The sequence below is a fragment of the Mytilus californianus genome, unplaced genomic scaffold (genome assembly GCF_021869535.1).
Source record: "Mytilus californianus isolate M0D057914Y unplaced genomic scaffold, xbMytCali1.0.p SCAF_9, whole genome shotgun sequence".
NCBI lineage: Eukaryota > Metazoa > Mollusca > Bivalvia > Mytilida > Mytilidae > Mytilus > Mytilus californianus.
Genome location: NW_026262745.1, coordinates 26722280 through 26735473, shown reverse-complemented (window position 1 = coordinate 26735473; position 13194 = coordinate 26722280). Strand labels below are relative to the sequence as shown.

At 31.5% G+C, this 13194-nt stretch overlaps 1 protein-coding gene across 1 annotated transcript; it reads right to left on the bottom strand.

The window, feature by feature from the left end:
- Nucleotides 1-6410: 6410 nt before the first annotated feature.
- LOC127715850 (tripartite motif-containing protein 45-like) lies at nt 6411-11688 on the bottom strand. The gene is made up of 3 exons (XM_052221981.1): nt 11647-11688; nt 9768-10544; nt 6411-7334 (listed from the first exon to the last, which is right to left on the bottom strand). Exons 2-3 carry the CDS (start codon nt 10532-10534, stop codon nt 7148-7150), a joined length of 954 nt encoding a protein of 317 aa, XP_052077941.1. The 5' UTR covers nt 10535-10544; nt 11647-11688; the 3' UTR covers nt 6411-7147.
- Between the last annotated feature and the right edge of the window lie 1506 nt (nt 11689-13194).

The window sequence follows — 13194 nt, the reverse complement described above, 5'->3', positions numbered from 1 at the left end:
CTCTAACACCTTTTTTATAGCATATTTCAATATGAACAAATATTTTGTATGTAAAGAAATGACATTTAATAATAGAGATATAAATGTAAAAAAAACCAATTTTACTAGTTTTTAAACACATAGACTCATAGTAACATATATTCGCTTCTGTATATAATATGAAAAAGCAATGTTTATTATCTGAAAGATGTGCTTTTTGCAGAATACATAATAGCAAGGAAATACAGTTTCCACTATTTTATGTAATAAATGCCCCAAATTGTATAACTTCAACAAAAAAAATGTACTGATCGAGCTTGCAATATTTTTTTTTCTTTAATGATCCATTTTGAAATGTTTACAAATAGGAAACCATAACAATGTTGAATTTCAGGTTACATAAACCTGCAATATTCCTGAAAGCAAAGCAGACGATGCTGTGAAAAGATAAGTATCTTGGGTTGTTGTATTCTATCTCAATTCAGTAATTTTTAAGGTTGTAACCTCTTTCAGTTTTGTTTGAAACAATGCAACAGTACAAATAGCATTTTCACTTTAAATAAAGATAACATCGGTAAAACGAGAAATAAAAAAGATACATATTTAATCTTATTTGAATATTCATTGTTACAGGTACACACTGGCAAGATGTATAAAGATATGCTAATACCCTTTGAGACCCCAACTAAAGCTGCTTTGACGTGCCTGGTAATAGCCTGATCATAACGAAATTAAAGTATCTCCGTTATGCCTACCTACAACTATAATGACAATTGACGACATTAGATATAATATGGTAACCAGAGTTTCTCAACGCCAAGAGAAAAAAATTCAATATATGCTGTAGAAGTAACCGTGTTTTTTTTATTCAAATTTGAAACTTGCTTTCTATAGTGGAAAATGAAATCTATATTTTAACAGTTATCCATTTTACATGTGTTATAGCAACTCATCAATTAAAACATTAAAGAGAGGCGGGAGATTGTAAACAACCGTAAAATGACCACATGACAAACAACAGTACACAAAACACAACATATAAAAACTTATTACTTGAGCAACAGGAACCCTAGCAAAAAACCGGGGGTGATCTCGAGTACTGCTCCACATATGAAATCCGTCATGTTGCTAATGAAAGTACACATTTAGTTATTGGTCTAAATAGGTGACGTCACATTTGAGGAAATAAGACGGGGTTGTGGTTACGACAATTGAAACAAATTTCGTCGTCATATTTGAAAAAATAACCTTTTAAATGTCTTCTTTCGATATGTTTGCTATACTTTTATATTACAATACATAATTATCTGCAAAAGTTGTATGCATCACTACAATAGTTTACATGAAGATGAAATTCATTTTAACAAGACTGCAAGTGTGCTTTCCTTTCTCTTTGTACTAATAACATTGATGGTTATAGCGTGGTTCTTCTAGATTAGTTTGGTAACAAAATCGATTCGATGCAAAAAATGGCAATTGGTCAATATGTTGAATAAACTAAAATAGGTAGCTACAGAGATCTAAACAAACACTTATAATCAAGTCATTGTGCGTTGTATCAATTCATACGTACAAATTGTTTTTAATGTTGCAAGTTGAAAAATTAAATCTGTAATATATATCTTTTTCGACAAATAATACAAATCTTTTATCCTCGAGAGGAAATTATTAAAATATTCAAAAATCTAAATGAATCGTCGATCAGCTGAAAATGGATCTTTGTAAAATATGAGTGATTTGCATGATGAAGGTGATTCTTAATATTCTTAAAGGTTATCTTTCTGCTCAGCTATATAATAGAGAGACGGAAGATATGAAAGATATATCCCAACTCATAAGTCATGAGAAAAAAACAAAAAACGAGCAAAGCCTAACACCAGCCTACATAACAAAACACAGAAAACTCAAGAATCAGCAACACAAATCCCACCTAAACCCGGGTGATCTCATGTGCTCAGTAAGCAGATCCTTCAAAACTATATAAACTGCAAAATTTCATTTCATTATTTTCACAATACGAAAGCTGTTGTAAAAACTATCAACCAAAGCAAGTCTTGCACAATTGTCTATATGTGAAGTATTCGATGTAGGCTCTCCAGTCGCCACCTTCATCCAGCTGGCATGCATTCATTTGCTGCATTACTAAAGTTGATTGTCGTTTGACGAACAACGGTTGGCCTATTTGTTGCCATTTACTTATTATTGACTGTAGAACTGCCCTTCTACCGTACGTTTTAGATTTACCACAAAAATAATCAGTAAACAGCCCTAACAATACTACAAGAAAGTTTATTGTGCTTTATCGATTAAAATTGTTCCAAAATATAACAAAAAATGCGGAATTCTATGAATCATTCTAATAACTGGTATAATTTTCTTGATTAATATGCAGTAAATCTTATTAGAAATAGTATCACAATGATAAAATGTTATTAGACTTGAGAGTGTTTCCCCATATTGATGTCCTTATTTGACTTCTAGAGTAAGAAAGAAAAGCAATAAAAAGCTGTTCTCATGCTTTTGGTTTTTTAAGTTTGTGTAGTGATTTTTTGTCATGAATTAATGAACAATGTTTTTTTTTTTTCTTTTACGTTATATCTGGGAACAGTATATCTAACATTTCCTGGTTATATCAACATAAATTGTCTCTTGTGTTATGTGGGGCCCGTTAAGAGTTTATTCGTGCTTTATGACTATCTTCTTATATACTTAACGTTATGATGTATGTACATTTTATATAACCTTTCTAGATCTTATATATATAATTTTTTTAAATAGATTGTATCAAAGAAAGTGACTATATCTGGATTTTTCCTTGTCATCAGCAACACTTCCTGTGTCACTAGTCGAATAGCAACTTCTTATCCTTGCTTAATACCCGGGTTCCTCCCTGATTCGTGCCGACCAATTATAGGTTTATGTATAGTTTGTAAATTGTCCATTTTTCTTTAGCTTAACTCGATATCCTTATCAGGGATATCAGGATCGAATGTTCATTTGATATTAAGGAAAAATTAGAATAAGATTTTATTTTCCCACGTTAATTTAAAAGTAACATGGCACTCAAAATAGTAAAAAAATTTGAAAGACGCCGTCTTATTGTTCTTGTTCGTTGTATTATGATAGCAATTGGCAATATGTATATAACGGATACAATTGAACGGATATAGATACACTTCATAAATACATTGTCTTCTGTTTTCAAAGGATATTCTCGTACTAAAAGTAACACAATAGCAAATAATTAATGGAAAATTACTTTTACTTTTAGCATATCAAACATAATAAGACTGCATAATGTTCATTATTATGTTTAGACAGAAAATATTTTTTGTTTTGTCTAATTTGGTGTTATATTCCGATTTGTTAAATGCTTATATGAACTGTTTATTACTGAGGTTGATTTATAATGACAAATATTAAAAGTATAACTCCTTCAGTACAGCCTCAACTATATATTATAATATATTACCAAAAGCCTTGAGACAAAAAATGTTGTTTACCGTGCCTGGAAATTTAGATACGATCCGGGTAAACTTATAGATCCTTTAAATAAATTTATTCTAAAAGGCTACCAATTCAACACTATAATTAGATCTTTGAATATTGTTTTTATTGGTATCAATATTGATTTTGTGAACTAAAATTAAAAAACATACAAGACTAACAAAGGGTAGATGCTCCTGACTTGGGACAGGCTCAAAAATGCGGCGGGGTTAGAAATATTTTGTGAGATCTCAACCCTCCCCTATACCTCTAGCCACTGTAAAATTAGCAAATACACAGCAATACGCACAGTAAAACTCAGCTTAAAAGAAGTCCGAGTCCGATGTCAGAATAGGTAACAAAGGAAACTAAGCAAAATGACAATGATACATAAATTTACAAAGGACTACTAGCAGTTACTGACATGCCAGCTCCAGACCTCCATCAAACTGATTGAAAGATTATGTCTTCATCATACGAAAATCAAGCACAATCTCCCCCCCCCCCCCCCCCCCCCCCCCCCGTTAGGTGTTTAGTATTATACCATCATAAAATATATGAGATGCACATTCATGGCTCTACAATCTGTCGATACCTGTAGCTTGGCATTGCAAAAAGTCATGTTTTCTCTGACTGTTAATGACGTCTTTTTTACACTTAATCCATTTGATGTTTGATGTGTACTGATATTTCAGTCTAGGATGAATGATTTTTCTTATTAGTTGTTATTGGCTTTGAACTTGCTGTCAGTAACTGCAAGTACTCTCAGATCTGTACTTAGTGTTTTTTTGTTGTGGGGATGTATAAGTACCCGTCCACGTCCAGTCTGTGTTTTTGTTAGATATATTTCTGCTTTGTATCGATCTGATGAGTTAAGCCCTTTTCAACTGATATTTATAATATCTGACAGCAAGATCAAAGGAAAATTTCGTAAAATAGCGATAATCAACGGTATATGAAAAAATACATAATACAAAACTGTCATTACAGCGTGGACCGGTGATGATTATTCATACAGTTATCGTCCCATGGCGATGGCTTTACGACTGTCATTGACTTTTGTCGATATTCAATAGTCCAAACGAGGCTATATTATATAGGAAAATATTCGATAAGATTTAATATGATTTTCAATTTCAAGAAGAAACCTATAGAACTGCTTTAGTTTGGTGTCATTATCTATTCTTGTGTCCAATGCTTTCTGTATAGACGAATGTTCTGTATTATTTGTATCGTAATTTAAGCGCACACTAAATTCAACGAACTATTAAACATTTGTCAAGATAATTGTACAATGACAGAAGTAAGAAAAATAAAGTAGGTGTACATGTACAGTCTCAGACAGACGACGGTGTTGAATATAGTAAAAACCATAACCGAAACCCCCTACACATTTTCAAAAATCAAAACCTTGTTCATGACAAAACACGCATAGCTTGCATTAGAACTGAAGATGACACATTGAAGGGAGTTACAATCCAAGAAGGTATACTGCGACTATGTATATTACTCACAATAAGAATCAAATAGTCTTATCTACCTTAAAAATATTTTCTATATATTTTTTATTATAAAGACAAAATAAAACAAAAAGTCTCGTATTGAGTAGCATCAACGACACATAACTCTATAAAAAAAAAAAGCAGAACCTTAAGTAACCTGCATTATGTCTTGTGTTCGTAGTAACCATTGTCTTGTTATGTACTTACATACTAGTCTGATGACATGAATGTCTAGGGAGTGTAAAATGTCATAATTTTCGTCAGTGTTCTATAGTTCTCCAGGTTTAATTTCAAAATAAGAATTTGGTGACATATACATTGTCGAACCTGTAAATATCTTGTCGCCTGAATCATTAGAGCTTACCATTCAGAGTTGTCATTAGGTCATCATTTTTACTGCATGGTTACTTAAAAGAGGATGCTAATGCGATTGTTTTGTTTTTTTTTTCATTATCGTTTCTTTTTCATTGTTTAAACATCTTTAATTATTTTTATTGATTTTCAATTATTTATATTGAGACTTTATAAAATGTGATGCAATCTCAATCTTCAATTTTTATCATGAGACAAACTCTGACAAAGACGCTGATATTTCTAAAAATTATCAGAAAAGTGTTATTGAAAATAATCCCATGGTACCATCAAAATTTCGTAAGTTGATAAAGAAAGAAAAGAGTAACATCTGATAATGAAAAAAACAAGCATGTAAAATGTAGTGTGATCAAACCCTCTACCATTGCTCCTAGCGGTTAAAGAACTTCCTTAAACAACACTGCGGAGAACTTCTCAATACTAACTGACGAATTCAACGCTATTTTGAATAACTGTAAAAATAATCTGACATCGGACAACTGTGCAGCTAATGAAGATACCTTCAAAGACATCACTATTATACAATTTAAAAATCTGTTTAAAAGACAAAAAAGGATATTCCGCAGAGGTGGCATTGAAAAACCCCATCCTTCTGTACCATCTAAAGAAAAGAAAAGAAAACAATGCTTCAAACGTAAGCCACAAAAAACTAATACAAACTCCAATAATGTGGTCAATTTATCTGAACACCAGTTGAAAGAGGCATCTCTATTCTCGAAGGGCCTTAATTTCTGAAATTTACATGTCCCGATCAATGAGACAAACTTGTCGGAAGACCTTGACAATTCTGCCAGAATTCTCCTCATTAAGGAATATTTTGGCTCGAGGGAAAATAAAACGAAAGCTCAGATAGTGACTCAAAACAATTTTGGTAACGAAAACATTATAAATTTATCAAAAAAGTACTTAGATCCCTATTATTTGGACTCAATAGAAACCATTGAACAGATATTCTGGACTTGTTCGAAAGTATTAGACTGGGTAAACGCAATAGAGCGACAATAGTGCAAATTTATCCTCAACTTAACTTCAAATAGTTTTATTTGGGACCTAAGAAAAAATGAAAAGAAACTCGTAAAAAATTGTATTATATTGTTAGCAAAATATTATATATACAGAAAAAAACGCAAAAAGCAATCTGGTAAATATTTAAATAAACAATTATCTTAAAGACATGTTGTTAAATGAAAACAAATTATGTAGACTTGTAGACAGCGCATTCCTTCTGGAACCCATGGCTCAGCTACTAGTAATAGAATAATTAAAATCAAGTGCATGCATACATTAGATTACACATTATATATACTTGCAATCCAGACTAACTAGGTTTATTTTGATTAGTTTACACTTTTAAGACAAAAATAAAAAAAAAGTACTTGTCTTTCCATTAATATTTCAGGTGCTACCTTAAGCAATAATATCTGTGTTTTTCCAATAAACAAGACAGTATTATGATAAAAATAGCAGTGTAAAAAATATACCAATCACAGTACATAATACACCTAAAGTAAACTATGCATTTAAGCGTCACGGATAAAAGGGAAAAACACGTGCAATGTACGACATGTGTAGACTGGTTTTATCTTAACGTGTGACATCAACTATGTTCCTTTCCAAAGAGACAGAAACATACATGAACAGATAAAAAAGAGACAAAAACATACATGAACATATATGAAAAAAGACAGAAACATACATGAACATATATAAAAGAGACAGAAACATACATGCACATATATACACACAGTTAAATGTTAAGTCTCATGAATTTGCACACGTATGTCTGAATGTTAGAAAGGTGTAACTTATTATTTTGAAACATAAACATTGCATATTGCAAATTTTTTTCGTGGGTCTGTCAATGTAGTTTTGGTTTCCAATCTTTTCGACAAATCCCATGATGTAGTTCTTGTATGGTGGTCTACTATGTACGATCTGCCATTTTTGTCTGTTCTTTTCTCATATCTTTCGGGTGATTCTTTATATTTTGGAGGTCTGTAAACATACCAATAAATGTAATATTTTAAAATTAGACTTACATAAATCTACATAATTATTTTTATTTCATTCTATATGCACTCTAAAGTCATAAAATATATTAAGATAGTAACGGTTGTAATTCCCCGAATTCTATTAAAGATATTAACTGTTTCAATCAATCACATTTCATTGAAAATTTTTAAAAAATGACACTATATGTTATTCGGGATCTTCACAGGGGATATGGACTCATATTTCCTGTCAGTGTTTTATATCCCCTGTGAAGCCCGAAAAACAATTATATTACACTGGAGTGTCCTGATTTTAACATTATCTACCATTCTGATGCTCGTTTTTGTTCACTGGGTATATGGTCTCATATACCCTGTCAAGGTAACCAATCGAATTGCAGGATCAGCTGGGATATTTCACTCCAGTATAATATAACTAAATGTATTTGTCTTACCATTTATATTTCAGGTGTTACTGTGGACTAATTATCTTAAGCATTGATATATGTATTTTACCAATAAAGACATTACAAAAAAAATCATGATGAGAACCGCAGTAAATATATTCACCATACGTCCTTTAAAATTCCTGGCTAATATATATACCAAACGCCCAAACGATCACATGTCGCCTTTTATCACATGGAGGAATAAACAGTTTGAACCTAAATCAACTTGATCTCTTACATAATGCCTTCTGTGTAATTTGGTCTCTTGTGGAGAGTTGTCTCATTGGCAATCATACCACATTTTCTTATTTTTATATTAATTATCTTTTTGTTTGCTTGATAATAAATTACATGTTATAAAGGTTCCATTTTCGATTCTCTTTAAAATAACTAGAAAAACGAAACCTGCTTGTGTGGTTCTTTTCTTCATTAAAACGATGACACTTGTTATTGCGCTTGTTTGGTTCTATAATATTTATTCCAAAGTTTACATTTCCTATCATAATTTCCTCGATAGAGGGTGCTGCTTGCATGGAAGCTTTTTAATCAAAAGTTGAAATCATCCATTCGAAAATTTTAAGGACGCCATCACGAGTTAGTTGACCGTTATGGATATCTGTAACCACAATCCAGTCTTCTTTTCACGAATGTGACCTAATGAATTAGACTTATTAACGAGTTTGTACTTAAATGATGAGCCACACGACGGATGCCACATGTGGAGCAAGGTCTGCTTACCCTTCCGGAGCACCAAAGATTACATGCGGTCTTTGTTGGGGTTCGTGTTACTCAGTCTTATTTTCTATTTTGTGTTTTGTATACTGTTGTTTGTCTTTTGATCTTTTGATGTTTTTTTTATTATTCTTGCTTGCCTAATCGTGTTAGACCTATAGGCTTGATTATCCCTTTGGTATCTTTCGCCTTTATTTAAAAATCAATATAGTATAGATTATATCAATTAACCACCAAATGGTGTTAGAATTGATCAAATGAAAGCACGACCGTAGAACATTACTCTAAATTTTATAGTTTATACCTTTCCATAGACTTACCGTTACGAAACAAATGAGTTGTTTCGGTGTATGAAAAATACGAATCACTTGGTTTGTAATTTATTATATCAAACTTTTTAAAAGAGGGCGTTCCTGTTTTTTCTCAGTTTTCATGACATTTTTGCTATAGAAAAGAAAATGACTTTTTTCTATAATTTAAAACCACATTATTCAGAAAAAAATGTTAATCTCTCTTTTGCCTGGCGATACAATAATTCATAAAATATGAAAATCAGGATAGACTATTATTGCCACCTCCCCCTGCAATTAAATTACGTGAGAGCACAAAATCGTCATATACAAAGCACAAACAAAACGGAAATCCATAAGACATACTACGATTTCCAATACTGTGTATGTCATTAATATTTAGTACTATTTGATTTCAATAACCATACACATGAATGTGATAACATTTGGCAAGTTTTAAAGCTAAGTGTTGCGACAAGTTTTGTATTATAAATTTTATCTCACATAATGTCCCTTAATTGTAACGACAAATTAAATTAACAGAACTTCACATTATTTGCGTTGAAGGTTCAACTGTACACTTAAGACGTTTTCTGGTACTTTTATTTCAATCTAATAAATGGAGGAAAGGATTGTTTCTGCCTGAAATCTATAACAAAAAATTAAAAATGGAAAATTGTACAGTAAAACTACAATTGGCAACACGATTGCTTTCAAATGAATTATATGTTTTCACAGACTGTAATTTGCATTTTAATCGGGGTAAATACTGACCTTACACAAGTCATTGTGCTCTGCCTTAAAGCATATTTCATTGAAAATTGTTATCGCCAAAAATCACGGCCACATTTTGAAGAAACAACTGCTTCAAAGGAAAGATCTATCTTTCCTACAGATAATAACTCATAAAGGAATATATCTCATATATCTTTGATATTCCTATTTGTAAAAAAAATCAATTATTACTTTGAAGCGTAAGTTCCAAAACAACTGAGAAAGTTAATTCTAGGGGCCACATTTTGTTTGTACTCTATTGACGGAAAAGATGGAGGAACTCCAATTTGTATCTTTGAAATATCCTGATGCAAAGTTTTCATGTCAAAAATGACGGCCACATTTTTTCTTTCCGTATCTAAATGTTTCCGTCTGTCTTCTAACGCCGTTGCGGTCTCTATTCTTGATTTTGTAGCTGCAACGAGATTCACCAGAATATCTTTTTCACAAGTGGTCTTCATTGTCACATCGTCAATCATTTTCTTGACTATATCATCTATCACTTGTTTGATCTTTATTTCGTCTTCCTTTATTCCATTGATGACAGATTTAACCTGACAGTCATAGGTATCGATCCCTTTTTCAAGTTCATTTAAGATCCTAGTATCTTCTTGCAGTTTTTCTGCTATTTCATCTTTGACAATACTACTAGACGCAGCAAATTTTTCGCGGATATTGGAAACTCTGTGTCTATTGTGGTTTCCAACCATACACCGACTACAAACAGGGACATTACATGTCTCACAAATAAAAATATAATCTTCACCATGTTCCTCGCATTTATTGTTCACTATTATCTTCATCTGAGAACTTTCTTGAAATTCATGATGACGTGTTGTTTTTTGTCTTGTATGTAAGCCTTTACAATTTTCACAAAAACATTGTTCACAGTCGATACAAAAATGTCTTTCTGGAGCACTAGCGCAAATGTCACACGTTTTGAATGCAACCTGAGCCATGTGTTCTTGTCTAAAATATATATTTGTAAAGGATTAGTTGCAATAAGGCTGTTTACCTGTTTATTTGAATGTATAAGATATACATTTATGATAATTACAACATGCGTCTTTTCGATTTTTAAGTATTCCTTTAACGCAGAATCAGGTTGTCATTGTGCATGTGAAATACTTCTGCAATTTTTTACTAATGATGAGAAGGAGAACTTGGTTCCGCGTAATTTTTGCCATTGTCGTATTGAATGAAATATTCGGCACCAAAACACAAAAGTTAAGTGCAAGAAAAGAAATATTTTTGTCAATTATACTGTTTGAATTCTTAATTAATGTTAAAAAAAATACGTGGAAAGGACTTAGTGTAATATATATGCAGGTATTGGCACAGTAATGTCCTCAACATTATAATTAACAGAAACCCAATTCAGATGACTTTAAAGACAATCGCATTTTCAAATAAGTAGTCAGTTTTCCAACAAATAGTCCATCATAGTGGTATTTAAAAAGTTTTGTTTTTTATCAAAGTCATGGTCAGCTAAATATTGATTTCGCAATTCATCCTTTAAATATTATATGTTACATTAAGGCGACAGTTGTTTATCGATGTTCAAATCTCATAAATCGATCAAGATGATACAAATCAAGGTGGCAAACAAAACTAAGCAAATCGCATGAATTAAAAAACAAAGAGCGAGATCGTGTTTGCCGATAGGATAAGCTTTTCCTGCCATATATGTTGTCCCGCCGTACCAATCAACACTCAGTCAGATTTGAAAAAAAAATAAAATAAGACAAAATCAGTAAAATTACAAATAGTACGATTAAATAGTTTTGGCTATAAAATCATATCAAGTATAGTTTACCATCTTCCAACTCAGAGGAATAGATAGCTTTAGCCGGATTTAACATAACATTTGGTTTTTAATGGTCTTTAACTTTTTGATCTGTTTGTTTTGAGACGTTGTGGTCGAGGATTTACAGTAAATGTTTTTTTTCTGTAAATATTTATTTTTCTTATCAGTAAACATCTATTAAATGAGACTATCCATTTAGAAAATGTATCTGGATTACACTTCAACACTGTACCAACGTAATCAATTCATGAATGTATTACTTACCAGCTATGGTGAAACCTGTTTACGTATCAATATCTATTTGCAAATTTCCTGTCGTTTTATGAAATGCGGAAGTTGTGCTTAAAGCTCAGAGGAAATCAAATAATCTATATATAATTTTTTTTTAAATAGTTAATTATGATACATTTTTTGTTTAATACCTTTTTATAAAATGTTTAGAAGTCACGGCTACAATTAAAAATCGTGTTAATTCCAACAGAACCTATATGTAGTACCCAGTCAATGTTATTGAAAACAAATAAATATAACAAAAGTACCAAACTCCAACGAAAATTAGAAGAGGGGAGTCCATAACCTTTGTCAAAATAAACGCCCAACTATATTAACCAACGGAAAGACTTGAAAACAGTTTTTGCGATAAAAAATTGCGGGTTGAACCTCCCACTTGCATAAAAAGTAAAATAACAAAAATACGGATCTCCAAGGAAAATTAAAAACGCAAAGACCTTTATGAAGTGTCAAAATCAAAAGCTCAAACACATCAAACGAATGACAAACAACTGTCATATTACTGACTTGGCACATGCTTTTCCTTTTGTAGAAAATGTTAGATTGAACCTGGTTTTTATAGCTAGCTAAACTTCTTACTTGTATGACAGTCGCATAGAATTCCATTATATTGAGATATATGGAAACAACCCGTAATGAATTAAAAATATACAAAGACAAATAAAAAGAACACTATAACACGTAATTAAGATGATAATTATGTATGACAGTTTTATGTAGTTCCGTTCTAGTGCCAACAACATAAACAGACATAATTGGTTAACGCTTACAATAATTGGGATCCAGCAGCCAAAATTCTGTACATACATAACAAATAAATAAAAAAACAATAACATACACATATATACATCTAAGAAAGACGTCATCAATATGTTGTTGAAACTGATATTTTTCATCTAGAACAGTATAGTAAAAATTGATGACATATACACACTTTCCCGACGAAGTACAATTAAAGTAAAATATGAATACGAGGGTACACAAAATAAAACTAACATTATAAAAAAACTTCGTCGGACCTTTTCTGCAAAGCCAAAATTCGAAAGCCGGAAGCACAAATACTGAGACTCGTCAAGACTCATACGACCAAATGGACATAGTAGTACAAAAAAGACAATTAAAGCGAAAACTGAAAAAGTATATTCAATGATAAACAACGTCAGCACCGACAATCTATAACTTAAAAACTTCCTCTCTTATTTTAGAAGATTACACTGAATATTTATTAATGAGGTCTGGTTACCTTTCGATGAACTATTCGAGGAAAATAATTAAACGTCCTGTCACATACATTTATTGCGTATACACCTATGACGAGTCTTGAGAAACAGCGTTTGAATATGGTATGAGTTGAGAAATGAATACTCCATACGACAATATTGTATGTAGTCATGGAAAAATATTCCTCTGTATATACATATATATTCCGTTGTATATACAAAATATCTATTGCACAGAATTAAACTAACGAATTAAGATTGAAAAGGTGCACAAAAATAAATAAACGTACAGTAATATGTC